Source organism: Falco naumanni, chromosome 8 (assembly GCF_017639655.2).
Source record: "Falco naumanni isolate bFalNau1 chromosome 8, bFalNau1.pat, whole genome shotgun sequence".
In the NCBI taxonomy this organism is placed as follows: domain Eukaryota; kingdom Metazoa; phylum Chordata; class Aves; order Falconiformes; family Falconidae; genus Falco; species Falco naumanni.
The window spans coordinates 20,682,337-20,694,954 of NC_054061.1; the positions used below are offsets into that span (position 1 = coordinate 20,682,337).

General features: G+C 60.3%; 2 protein-coding genes across 2 annotated transcripts; both read right to left on the reverse strand.

Moving 5' to 3' along the window:
- Window positions 1–788: 788 nt before the first annotated feature.
- Window positions 789–3,499, reverse strand: LOC121092568 (protocadherin alpha-3-like). Its single transcript, XM_040603782.1, has one exon. The coding sequence runs from the start codon at window positions 3,456–3,458 to the stop codon at window positions 789–791; it is 2,670 nt and encodes an 889-aa protein (XP_040459716.1). The 5' UTR covers window positions 3,459–3,499.
- Window positions 3,500–8,875: 5,376 nt separating this feature from the next.
- LOC121093114 (protocadherin alpha-3-like) lies at window positions 8,876–11,978 on the reverse strand. The gene is given in 6 exon segments (XM_040604961.1): window positions 8,876–9,248; window positions 9,250–9,822; window positions 9,824–10,273; window positions 10,275–10,586; window positions 10,588–11,535; window positions 11,537–11,978. Coding segments are annotated over 6 exon segments (2,670 nt in total). The 5' UTR covers window positions 11,654–11,978; the 3' UTR covers window positions 8,876–8,978.
- Window positions 11,979–12,618: the final 640 nt, after the last annotated feature.

A 12,618-nucleotide genomic window follows, 5' to 3' on the forward strand; every position in this document is an offset into this window, starting at 1 on the left:
TGACTGGAGATAGGGAATAACTCCTTTTGCTTTCCTTGGATTCCACATGTGCGACTTTTGATATTGAAAAGGACAGGCCCTACTCAGTGCCACTGCAACATTCACTTCTGGGACATGAAAGAGTTTCCTTTCTCACCTCAAGGCTCAAACTTGCTTTTGCTTACCCTTCCCATCAACGACAGCAACATTAAGAACATATGAAGGCATCACACACACACAGTGTCAGGCAGATACTTTACTGATGACTCCTTATCTTGGACCTCAAGTGGGGTTTTTTCAGCTTATTTTCTCCCTGTGTTTGACTGTCGATAGGAGTGACACAGTAGTTCGAGGAGGCATCTGGCATCCAGCCAAGGACAACACACCACAAGGACATTGTGGGCATCTCAGTAACACACACTGTCTCAAGATCCAGATGGCCTCCATCTCCAGGCCCTTAGAGCCTGGGAAACAATCATCTTTAAAAAAATCCGTTATGACCATCCTGCCCCATGCTTTCCTCTAGGCATCCTACATTCCCCACTCTGGGAAATGCATAAAGAATACAGAAAGGCATCACACACACAATATCGGGCAGATGCTCTACTGCGGACTCTTCATGCTCGGCAATGCCTCAGCCAGCTCAGATGGAAATGGGGCAGCCCTGGGAGCAATACTCTTCCTAAAGGTCATGTCGCATCAGCTCTAAACAGCAATGGTGTTCATTCCAGCCTCTGACAGAAAAACCCAAACGCTGATGAGCAAACCTCAGCTGTGGAAAAGAACTGCTGCAGGGTGCGGCCAGATCTTCATTCCTCCCGTACCCCAAGAGTCAAGGGGCTCCGGCAAGGACACAAAGGCAGGTGCAACGGTGCCGTCAGGAGCCTCCAGCACCTGCCCAGCGACCACCACCCTCGGGCATCGGGGGCTGAGCACGGCCACCGCCACCGCCGGCCAGGGGGCCGGGCGAAAAGGGCGACAGAGGGGCAGGGGCGTCGCGGGAAGGGGCGGGGACGGGGGGGGGTACTGACCGTGTCCAGCAGAGCGGGCGGCTCCGGCTGCGTCTCCTTCGCCGCGGGGCCGGGCGGCGGCGGGAAGTTGGGGCTGAAAACCATCAGGTCGCTCTTGCCCGCGCCGTCCGTCACGCACAGGCTCCGGCTCTGCCGCTGCGAGTACGACCAGCTCCCCACCTCGCTGGCGCACACCAGCGTCGCCGGCCCGGGACCCGACAGCACGGCCGCCCGCGGCGCCCACCGCGACGCCCCGTACAGCACCACGGCCAGCAGGAACAGGCTCGACACCGCGCAGATGGCCACCACCAGCCACACGTTCGTCGCCGCCGACGCCGACGCGTCGCCCTCCGCGCCCGCCGCCGCACGCAGCCCCGGCCCCGAAGACGACGAGCCCGCGGCCGCCAGAGCCGCCTCGGCGCCCTCTACCAGCGACACGCTCAGCGTGGCCGTGACCGAGCGCGCCGGCTCCCCGTGGTCCCGCACCACGATGACCAGCCGCTGCCGCGGGCCGTCCGCCTCCTCCAGCGCCCGCGCCGTGCTCACCTCGCCGCTGTACAGCCCCACGCGGAACGGGCCCTTCCCCCGCGGCTCCCACAGCTCGTAGCGCAGCCACGCGTTGTAGCCCGAGTCCGCGTCCACCGCGCGGATCTTCGCCACCACCTGCCCCGCCGGCGCCCCCCACGCCGCCCACGCCCACAGCGCCCCCGAGCCCGGCCCCGACGCCGCCTCGCCCGCGGCCCCGGGGCCCGGCCCGCCGCCGGCAGGAGGCAGCAGCGCCGGCGCGTTGTCGTTCTCGTCCACCACGAAGAGCTGCACCGTCGCGTTGCCGCACAGCGGCGGCTCCCCCGCGTCCACCGCCCGCACCTCGAACTGCAGCACCTGCAGCTCCTCGTAGTCCAGCGGCTGCAGCGCCCACAGCCGACCGCTCTCCGCGTCCACCGACACGTAGCTCGACGCCGACCGCCACGCCCCGCCCGACACCGCGCCGCCGCCGCCCTCCGCCACCGAGTAGCTCACGCGCCCGTTGCCCGCCTCGTCCGGGTCCCGCGCCCACAGCCGCGCCAGCTCCGCGCCCGCCGCGTTGTTCTCCCGCGCCAGCACCGTGTACACGGCCTGCGCGAACGCCGGCGCGTTGTCGTTCACGTCCGACACCGGCACGCGCACCCCGCGGCTGGCGCGCAGCGGCGGCGCCCCGCCGTCCTCCGCCCGCACCTCCACCTCGTACTCCGACACCCGCTCGCGGTCCAGCGCCTCCCGCAGCACCAGCGAGTACGAGCCCGCGAACGTCGCCACCAGCCCGAACGGCGACGCCGGCCACACCGCGCACCGCACGCGACCGTTCGCCCCCGAGTCCCGGTCCGACACGCTCAGCAGCGCCACCACCGTCCCCACCGCCGCGTCCTCCGGCACCGGCACCGACAGCGACGTCACCCACACCTCCGGCGCGTGGTCGTTCACGTCCAGCACCTCCAGCTCCACGTTGCAGTGACCCGACAGCGGCGGCCAGCCTTTGTCTCTCGCTTCGATTTGTATCTCGTGTAACTGCACGTCTTCAAAGTCCAGGTCGCCCGTCAGACGGATCTCGCCCGTCTTCGGATCAACGGTGAAAAGGTCTCTGTTACCTGCAGGATCCAAACTGACGATGCTGTAAGAAAAGTCCTTATTGATTCCCTCGTCCGGATCCGTGGCGTTCACCCGCGCCACCAGCGTCCCCTCGGCAGCGCTCTCCGGCAGCTGCGCTTTATACACCGACTGGTTGAACTGGGGTGCGTTGTCGTTGGCGTCCAGCACCGAAATCACCAGCTCCACCGTGCCCGTCAGCGGCGGCCGGCCCCCGTCACTCGCCGTCAGCACCAGACGGTGCACAGCCACCGACTCGCGGTCCAGCGGTTTCGCAAGAACCAGGAACAGGGATTTCCTATTTTCATCAGAGGACTTAACATCGAGCGTAAAGTGCTCGTTGGGACTGAGCGCATAGGAGAGCTGCGCGTTGGCTCCGATATCTGCATCCGACGCGCCCTCCAGCGGGACCCGGGACCCGGCGGGGGAGTTCTCCGATAAACTGAGGTTTTTGCGGGCGGCGGGGAAGAGCGGGGCGTTGTCGTTGATGTCGGTGACCTCCAGCTCCACGTGGAAGACGCGCAGCGGCCGCTCCACCAGCACCTCCAGGCGCAGGGCGCACGGCGCGCTCTTCCCGCACAGCTCCTCCCGGTCCAGCCGCGAGCTCACCACCAGCGCCCCGCTCGCCCGGCTCACCTCCACGCTCGCCCGCCGGCCCTGCGCCACCAGCCGCAGACGCCGCGCCTCCGCCTCGCCCGCCTCCAGGCCCAGGTCCTGCGCCAGGCGGCCCACCACCGTCCCGGCCTTGGCTTCCTCCGGCACCGAGTAGCGCACCTGCCCGCCGCCCAGCGCCCAGGCCGCCTGCAGCACCAGCACCCGCACCGCGGGCGCCCACCACACGCCCATCGCACCCGCCGCCCTTCCCGCACGGGCCCCGCACGGCTCCCCGCCGCCCCACGGACGCGCCGGCTCTGCTGACCGCCCCGCGCCGCGCCGCCCCCCCCCCCCCCCCCGCGCTCACAGCCGGGCTCCGCCGCACCGGGGCGGAGCCGACGCGCCGCTCCGCCGCCGTTCCTGAGCCTGCAGCGACACCGTGTGCTGCTCCGCCGCCTCGCACGCTCCCCGACAGCGACCGCGGACCCGCGCCGGCCATCTCCCCGCTCGCTCGGCTGCTCCCCCCGCCTCGTCCTCTTGCTGTCCGTCTCCTCACTGCCTGGCTTTGGCTTGCATGCCTGCCTTCCTCCCCTTCCTCCTCTTTCTGACGTTTCATTTCGTACGTTCCCCTTCGTTCTCCCCACAATTCCTTTTCTTCCCTTCTCTTGCCTCGTTCCTTTCTTCTCTTTCTGCTCTTTTCTCCTTCCGCCTGTTCCGCCTCCTCCTTCTCTCCCTTATCCTTTTCGTTCTTACCTTCCGTGCCCTTTCCTTTACGCCCCTTTCCCTTCTTTTTCCACCATGCCCCCTCCTTTACCCCACGCTGGCACATCGCCAGTCCCCTCACCGCCGCGGCGGTGGCCCTCAGTGCCGGGGCCATCCGCGCTAACTGCGGACCATCAGCGCTAATTACCGGCCACCGGTGCCGGAGAGAGGGACACTAACCATGGCGGAGGCTGTTAGGGACCGAAGCCGTTCAGCGTCTACAGGTGATGTCGTCCCGTGCTGGACATCTTCTCATCAGCCCTTCCTTTCTTCCTTGCTTTTTACTCCCATTGTTTCCTTCCTTCTCTTTCACCTTCCTTCTGCGATACTCTTGCAAGGTAACATCGGCGCGCCCTGGTCATCTGCTTAAATGGTTTCCTCATCATTCCCGTCTTTGGCATCTTTCTTCCTCCCTTACTCACTTCCTCTCTTCCGCTCTTTCCTTCTTTCGTTATCTCTCCCTTTATCTCCCTCCCCGCCTTTCTGTGTATAGGAATCCATAGCGATCGGGCATGCTAATAAACTCATCCATCTTATCATCCTTTATCTTCTTTCTCTCTGTTGCTTGCTTCGTTCTCGTTTCCTTCACTTTCTCTGCATTTTTCCTTCCATCCTGCTCTTCTTCCACCTTCTCGTCCCTGTCCTCTCTTTGTCTCTTCCTTGGCTCCTTCACCAACATCTTTTCTAGATGACTACATCACCCTCACCCCACGCAGCACGGACATGCCCTCTAAGGCATGAGCTCCCATTCCTCTTCCTCACCACCTTTCATCAAGCCTTGCACAGCGCCTTGGAGCACCCAGGATGCCGAGCTCCTCATTCGGCATGCAGAGATAAGGGCGGTGATGCTGGTCATCTCCCATACCATCTCTTCCTTATTTCCATTCTTTCTCTCTTACATGCTTGCTTCTTCCTTGCATACAGTCCTCTCAAGGATCCAGCGAACAACACAGCAAGGCCATCACATGGCAAAGAACAGCTCTGCCACATCAGAGCAGAATCCACCGCCATCAGAGACAAAAGCCCAAGGCCCAGGTACTCAGACCTCCATGAAACAGGCTCCAAAGAGTTCAGGAAATCCAGGGCAGTCTTCCCTTCGGGAAATCCAGCCCAGCAACCAATCCTCCAAGAAAGCTGAAAAGGCATGGTGCAACCTCATCTCCCAAGCACTCTCCCTGCACCTCGATGAAGAGCTATTTTTTCCAGTTGCTCACCACGTGTCAAGCCCTTGCCTCTTCTTGCAGGCAGGCACGCACTGCCAGAACAACACTCCAAGAACCTTGGTACCCATGAACTCCATCATTAATGTGAGCCATGCGTCACTCAGCCAAACAAACGCCACGAAGGGAAGACCACAGAGGTTTGGATATGAAATCCCATCTATGCTAAACACATCTACTCACAGAAACGCACTGGGGTCCTCCCCATCTGTCCTTCTGCCATCAGCTCATGCTGTTCCTGCAAGCAGCAGAAGCAGGAACGAGAGCTGGTGGCGGTGCTTTGCTGTCCAAACCTATAGGCATTACGATCCAAGACATATTTGGTTGATCCAACATGAAGGTACCACGGCTGAATGGGAACAAAAGTACAAGATCTCAAACGCAGCCTCTTTAGGTACAAGAAACTCACCTGTAGAATTCGTGGTTGCTTCTTCTGGAAAAGAAACACTTTCAGGACAGGCCAGCTGGCTCTGAGAGACATTTTACCTTAGAGTTAACAGTGATTTCTGTCAAGAAAGAAACTACTATGGTTCTCCAAATGCCTTGAAACCACTGAACAGTGCGTAGTGCTCCATTATGTACTGCTATCACAGCAGAAGCAAGAGGGAGACGTGAAAGCCAAGGACATTCTGTGAATGTCACCCTCGGCTCCAGAGAGTGGGAAAAGAAACATCTTACACTGATGGCCAACCACCCAAATATCTGCAACCTGACTGACAGCTGCAGAACTCAGCAGGCTGCATCTCACCAACCATTACCAACACACTGCCAATGAGAGAGAAGAAAAACACAAACGGGTGGGAGGTTTTGGTAAGAGCAGAGAAGAAAACCAAAGGGACCCATTTCACTGTACTGAAACCCAAGGACTGCCAACATCTTGAATAGAGAGAGAACTTCTTCTCCTGCCTAGCAAGACTCAGAGCAGAAAGATAACACAGAGACATTCGGTGAAGGGTAGCTCCGTGACCAAAATGTGCAAAATTTTCCATTTGAGCAGTAACATTCCATGTCAAAAGAAAGGAACTAAAGGCATGTCTATCATGTGACTTAACAATCAGTAATACCACAAAGATCACCAGTGCCTTACCATATGTGGAACTTCTGGAGGTCCCGAGAAGGTTGTGGGAAAGTAGCAGTGTGTGCTGGGAGTCTTCTCAAGGATTTCTACTGGAATATACTCTGTCCCGTGCCATGGCAAATGTCATCTCCAGGGCTGAGCAGACATTCTCCAGTCCTTCCACAATGACACAGGCCGTGTTCAACCCAGCATCTCCAATCCCCCCACGCAACCCTCTTCCCCGCTCAACGTCACCCTCACCCTTAACACGTGACCAGGCCCACCTCAGTACCACTAGCAGGATCACAACTACAAGACCCAGATACTGCTCTAACCCAACAACACGCCCCAGCTCTAAACCCCACTCTGAGCACAACCCAGGCCTTTGCACATCCTCACCTTCCCTCACAACTGGCAGAAAGAAACTATGGAGCCATGCAAAGCCACACAGTGCCTGGCAGACTCTTCCCAGACACATGAACTGCACCCGGAAGCCTTTTGCCCCTTATCAGCAATCTCCAATGGAAACACCACAGAGCTGCACGTTTTTAGAGTGTCTGCGATTACAGCTGGGACACCTCAGATCCCACTCTGCAGGGATTTTATTCCTTGAGAGAACCACACCAAAGGCTGAAACGCAAGCACACCGAAAATAGCAGTTGGGTGGGAGAATTTCCACGACACAACACCAGAGCTGTGCTGCTGTGCAGGGTTTCGTGTCTACGTGCACGTATCAGAATGAGTCAACACTGGCAAGAGGACACACCATCTCTGCTGAGACCAGACGAGCAGGGAAAGTTGAGCACCCAAAGGTCACACACACCTCCTTACCGCCCTGTTAAAATCCTGCCTGAGGAGGATCGAGGAACCAACACGGCAACATCAATGGCTGTGGAAACTCCTGTAGATGCCCACTATTACACAAGGACAGCAGACGGAATCTGCCTGGATGCTTTGTGCTTTTTCAGCAATTTCATATAGAAATGGAGTTCTTAAGGATTCTGTGATCAGAGCTCTGACACCTCTGATCCCACTCCACACAGATCTTATTCTTGGACAGAACCACACCAGATGCTGAAGCGCAAGCAATCTCACCATGTCAACCGGGTGGGGGAATTTGTGCCACCTAAAACTAGAGCTGGGCTGCTCTGCAGGCTTTTCTCTGAACATTCACACATCAGAATGAGCCGTGCGTGCAATGGCACACCACACACACATGTTCCTACCAAAGCCAACTGTGCAACTGCACAAGCAGGGGAAGTCAAGACCACAAAGGTTACATCCACCTCATCACGTGCTCTTACAAATCCTGACTGAGGATGACCGCGGAACCATCATGGCAGCATCAGCAGTGCGGAAGCTACTATAGATGCCAAACAGCACACAAGGACAGCAGGTTGAAGCACTAACCTCCCACAGCACCCTTCCCAAGACAGCAGTGAAAATGTTCATCAGACAACATTCAGCAGTCTGCATTTCACCGCCTCTTACCAACACTTTGCCTATGTCAGGCAGGCAGCAGCACCAGGGACACTACGGTGTGGCATCTTCAGAACCTCAGACAACTCTATTGGGTCTGGCTGAGCCTCACAGCAGCCCTTGTAATGCTGTGCTTCTGTTGGTAGATAGAAAGGCAGTGGTAAAACACCACTGTTTTGACTACTGCTGAGCAGTGCTTGCACAGCACCAAAGCTGTCTGTCCAGCCTTTCCCCACACTCTCACCAGAAGGCTACAGTGGGCAAGATCTTGTGAAGGGACATATCCAGGGCACATGACCCTAAGTGACCAATGGCATATTCCATATCATATGATGCTTGCTCAGATATAAAAGCTAACAGAAAGGAGGATGATGGTGGGGTATTAGTTAGTTATGATATTTCTCTTACAGAGCAACCACTACTGCGAATGAGGGCCTGCTTCCTGGGAAGTGGCTGAACGTCCCCTGCTGACTGGAGATAGGGAATAACTCCTTTTGCTTTCCTTGGATTCCACATGTGCGACTTTTGATATTGAAAAGGACAGGCCCTACTCAGTGCCACAGCAACATTCACTTCTGGGACATGAAAGAGTTTCCTTTCTCACCTCAAGGCTCAAACTTGCTTTTGCTTACCCTTCCCATCAACGACAGCAACATTAAGAACATATGAAGGCATCAAACTCCCAGTGTCAGGCAGATACTTTACTGCTGACTCCTTATCTTGGACCACAAGTGGGGTTTATTCAGCTTATTTTCTCCCTGTGTTTGACTGTACATAGGAATGACACAGTAGTTCGAGGAGGCATCTGGCATCCAGCCAAGGACAACACACCACAAGGACATTGTGGGCATCTCAGTAACACACACTGTCTCAAGATCCAGATGGCCTCCATCTCCAGGCCCTTAGAGCCTGGGAAACAATCATCTTTAAAAGAATCCTTTATGGCCATCCTGCCCCGTGCTTTCCTCTAGGCATCCTACATTCCCCACTCTGGGAAATGCATAAAGAACACAGAAAGGCATCACACACGCAATATCGGGCAGATGCTCTACTGCGGACTCTTCATGCTCGGCAATGCCTCAGCCAGCTCAGATGGAAATGGGGCAGCCCTGGGAGCAATACTCTTCCTAAAGGTCATGTCGCATCAGCTCTAAACAGCAATGGCGTTCATTCCAGCCTCTGACAGAAAAACCCAAACGCTGATGAGCAAACCTCAGCTGTGGACAAGAACTGCTGCAGGGTGCGGCCAGATCTTCATTCCTCCCGTACCCCAAGAGTCAAGGGGCTCCGGCAAGGACACAAAGGCAGGTGCAACGGTCCCGTCAGGAGCCTCCAGCACCTGCCCAGCGACCACCACCCTCGGGCATCGGGGGCTGAGCACGGCCACCGCCACCGCCGGCCAGGGGGCCGGGCGAAAAGGGCGACAGAGGGGCAGGGGCGTCGCGGGAAGGGGCGGGGAAGGGGGGGGGCACTGACCGTGTCCAGCAGAGCGGGCGGCTCCGGCTGCGTCTCCTTCGCCGCGGGGGCCGGGCGGCGGCGGGAAGTTGGGGCTGAAAACCATCAGGTCGCTCTTGCCCGCGCCGTCCGTCACGCACAGGCTCCGGCTCTGCCGCTGCGAGTACGACCAGCTCCCCACCTCGCTGGCGCACACCAGCGTCGCCGGCCCGGGACCCGACAGCACGGCCGCCCGGGGCGCCCACCGCGACGCCCCGTACAGCACCACGGCCAGCAGGAACAGGCTCGACACCGCGCAGATGGCCACCACCAGCCACACGTTCGTCGCCGCCGACGCCGACGCGTCGCCCTCCGCGCCCGCCGCCGCCTGCAGCCCCGGCCCCGAAGACGACGAGCCCGCGGCCGCCAGAGCCGCCTCGGCGCCCTCTACCAGCGACACGCTCAGCGTGGCCGTGACCGAGCGCGCCGGCTCCCCGTGGTCCCGCACCACGATGACCAGCCGCTGCCGCGGGCCGTCCGCCTCCTCCAGCGCCCGCGCCGTGCTCACCTCGCCGCTGTACAGCCCCACGCGGAACGGGCCCTTCCCCCGCGGCTCCCACAGCTCGTAGCGCAGCCACGCGTTGTAGCCCGAGTCCGCGTCCACCCGCGCGGATCTTCGCCACCACCTGCCCCGCCGGCGCCCCCCACGCCGCCCACGCCCACAGCGCCCCCGAGCCCGGCCCCGACGCCGCCTCGCCCGCGGCCCCGGGGCCCGGCCCGCCGCCGGCAGGAGGCAGCAGCGCCGGCGCGTTGTCGTTCTCGTCCACCACGAAGAGCTGCACCGTCGCGTTGCCGCACAGCGGCGGCTCCCCCGCGTCCACCGCCCGCACCTCGAACTGCAGCACCTGCAGCTCCTCGTAGTCCAGCGGCTGCAGCGCCCACAGCCGACCGCTCTCCGCGTCCACCGACACGTAGCTCGACGCCGACCGCCACGCCCCGCCCGACACCGCGCCGCCGCCGCCCTCCGCCACCGAGTAGCTCACGCGCCCGTTGCCCGCCTCGTCCGGGTCCCGCGCCCACAGCCGCGCCAGCTCCGCGCCCGCCGCGTTGTTCTCCCCGCGCCAGCACCGTGTACACGGCCTGCGCGAACGCCGGCGCGTTGTCGTTCACGTCCGACACCGGCACGCGCACCCCGCGGCTGGCGCGCAGCGGCGGCGCCCCGCCGTCCTCCGCCCGCACCTCCACCTCGTACTCCGACACCCGCTCGCGGTCCAGCGCCTCCCGCAGCACCAGCGAGTACGAGCCCGCGAACGTCGCCACCAGCCCGAATGGCGACGCCGGCCACACCGCGCACCGCACGCGACCGTTCGCCCCCGAGTCCCGGTCCGACACGCTCAGCAGCGCCACCACCGTCCCCACCGCCGCGTCCCTCCGGCACCGGCACCGACAGCGACGTCACCCACACCTCCGGCGCGTTGTCGTTCACGTCCAGCACCTCCACCACCACCTTGCAGTGACCCGACAGCGGCGGTGTCCCTTTGTCTGTTGCTTCAACCTGGATCTCGTATGAACGGACGTCTTCAAAATCCAGGGCGCCCGTCAGACGGATCTCGCCCGACTTCGGATTTAAAATAAAAAAATTTAACCCCTTTAGGGGAAAAACATTGTTTGATGTAAACGTCATTTCTCTGTTGCTTCCCTCGTCCGGATCCGTGGCGTTCACCCGCGCCACCAGCGTCCCCTCGGCAGCGCTCTCCGGCAGCTGCGCTTTATACACCGACTGGTTGAACTGGGGTGCGTTGTCGTTGGCGTCCAGCACCGAAATCACCAGCTCCACCGTGCCCGTCAGCGGCGGCCGGCCCCCGTCACTCGCCGTCAGCACCAGACGGTGCACAGCCACCGACTCGCGGTCCAGCGGTTTCGCAAGAACCAGGAACAGGGATTCTCGGTACTCTTCACTGCGATGCAAATCCAGAGCGAAATGCTCGTTGGGACTGAGCGCATAGGAGAGCTGCGCGTTGGCTCCGATATCTGCATCCGACGCGCCCTCCAGCGGGACCCGGGACCCGGCGGGGGAGTTCTCCGATAAACTGAGGTTTTTGCGGGCGGCGGGGAAGAGCGGGGCGTTGTCGTTGATGTCGGTGACCTCCAGCTCCACGTGGAAGACGCGCAGCGGCCGCTCTACCAGCACCTCCAGGCGCAGGGCGCACGGCGCGCTCTTCCCGCACAGCTCCTCCCGGTCCAGCCGCGAGCTCACCACCAGCGCCCCGCTCGCCCCGCTCACCTCCACGCTCGCCCGCCGGCCCTGCGCCACCAGCCGCAGACGCCGCGCCTCCGCCTCGCCCGCCTCCAGGCCCAGGTCCTGCGCCAGGCGGCCCCACCACCGTCCCGGCCTTGGCTTCCTCCGGCACCGAGTAGCGCACCTGCCCGCCGCCCAGCGCCCAGGCCGCCTGCAGCACCAGCACCCGCACCGCGGGCGCCCACCACACGCCCATCGCACCCGCCGCCCTTCCCGCACGGGCCCCGCACGGCTCCCCGCCGCCCCACGGACGCGCCGGCTCTGCTGACCGCCCCGCGCCGCGCCGCCCCCCCCGCGCTCACAGCCGGGCTCTCCGCCGCACCGGGGCGGAGCCGACGCGCCGCTCCGCCGCCGTTCCTGAGCCTGCAGCGACACCGTGTGCTGCTCCGCCGCCTCGCACGCTCCCCGACAGCGACCGCGGACCCGCTCGTCTACTCTTCTCTCTTTCCCCGCCCCCTTTCTTTTTCATTATTTGCTCTTTCCTTCTTCCTTTTTCTCGTTTTTTCCCCTTCTTTTCTCATTCTTTCTTCCTTCCGTTATTTCTTTTTGTCTCGTTCTTCCTTTCTTTCCTACTTTATTTCTTTGTTCTTATCTTCCATTCTTCTCTCTTTTTTTCTTTCCAACTTATGCTTTCTTCTCTCCTCCTCTTTCTTTGCCTTCTCTCCCTTCTTTTTTTTTATTGTCGTCCTGCCGTGCCCTGTTCTTTATGCCCCTTCTCTTTTCTTCGGACATCGCAAGTTGCCTCCGGCGTCGCGGCGGCGATTGTTTAAGTCGGAGCCATCAGGGTAATTAGAGGACAGGAGCTCCAGAGTGCGGTACTCTAACCAACAGGTAGGCTGTTAGGTACCAGCTCCGTTTTGTGTCTAGAGGCGACATATTTGCGTTATGTAAATCCGGTCTATCGCCTCTTCCTTCCCTGGTTTCTCATTGCATACAGTCCTTCTTTGCCTTTTTCTTTTCTGGATCTCCCGGATCCTTCGATAAGATTATCTGGTGCATCCTGTTCATCTCCTTCATGGTTTCTTCCTTTTTTCCTCTTGTCATCTTCTCTCCTTCCTTTCCTCCTTTCTCTCCACCCACCCACCCCCCATTTCTGTGTGCAGCAATAGCATTGGTGACATGCTAGTAAACGAATTTTTTTCTTTACTCTCTCTTCTTTCT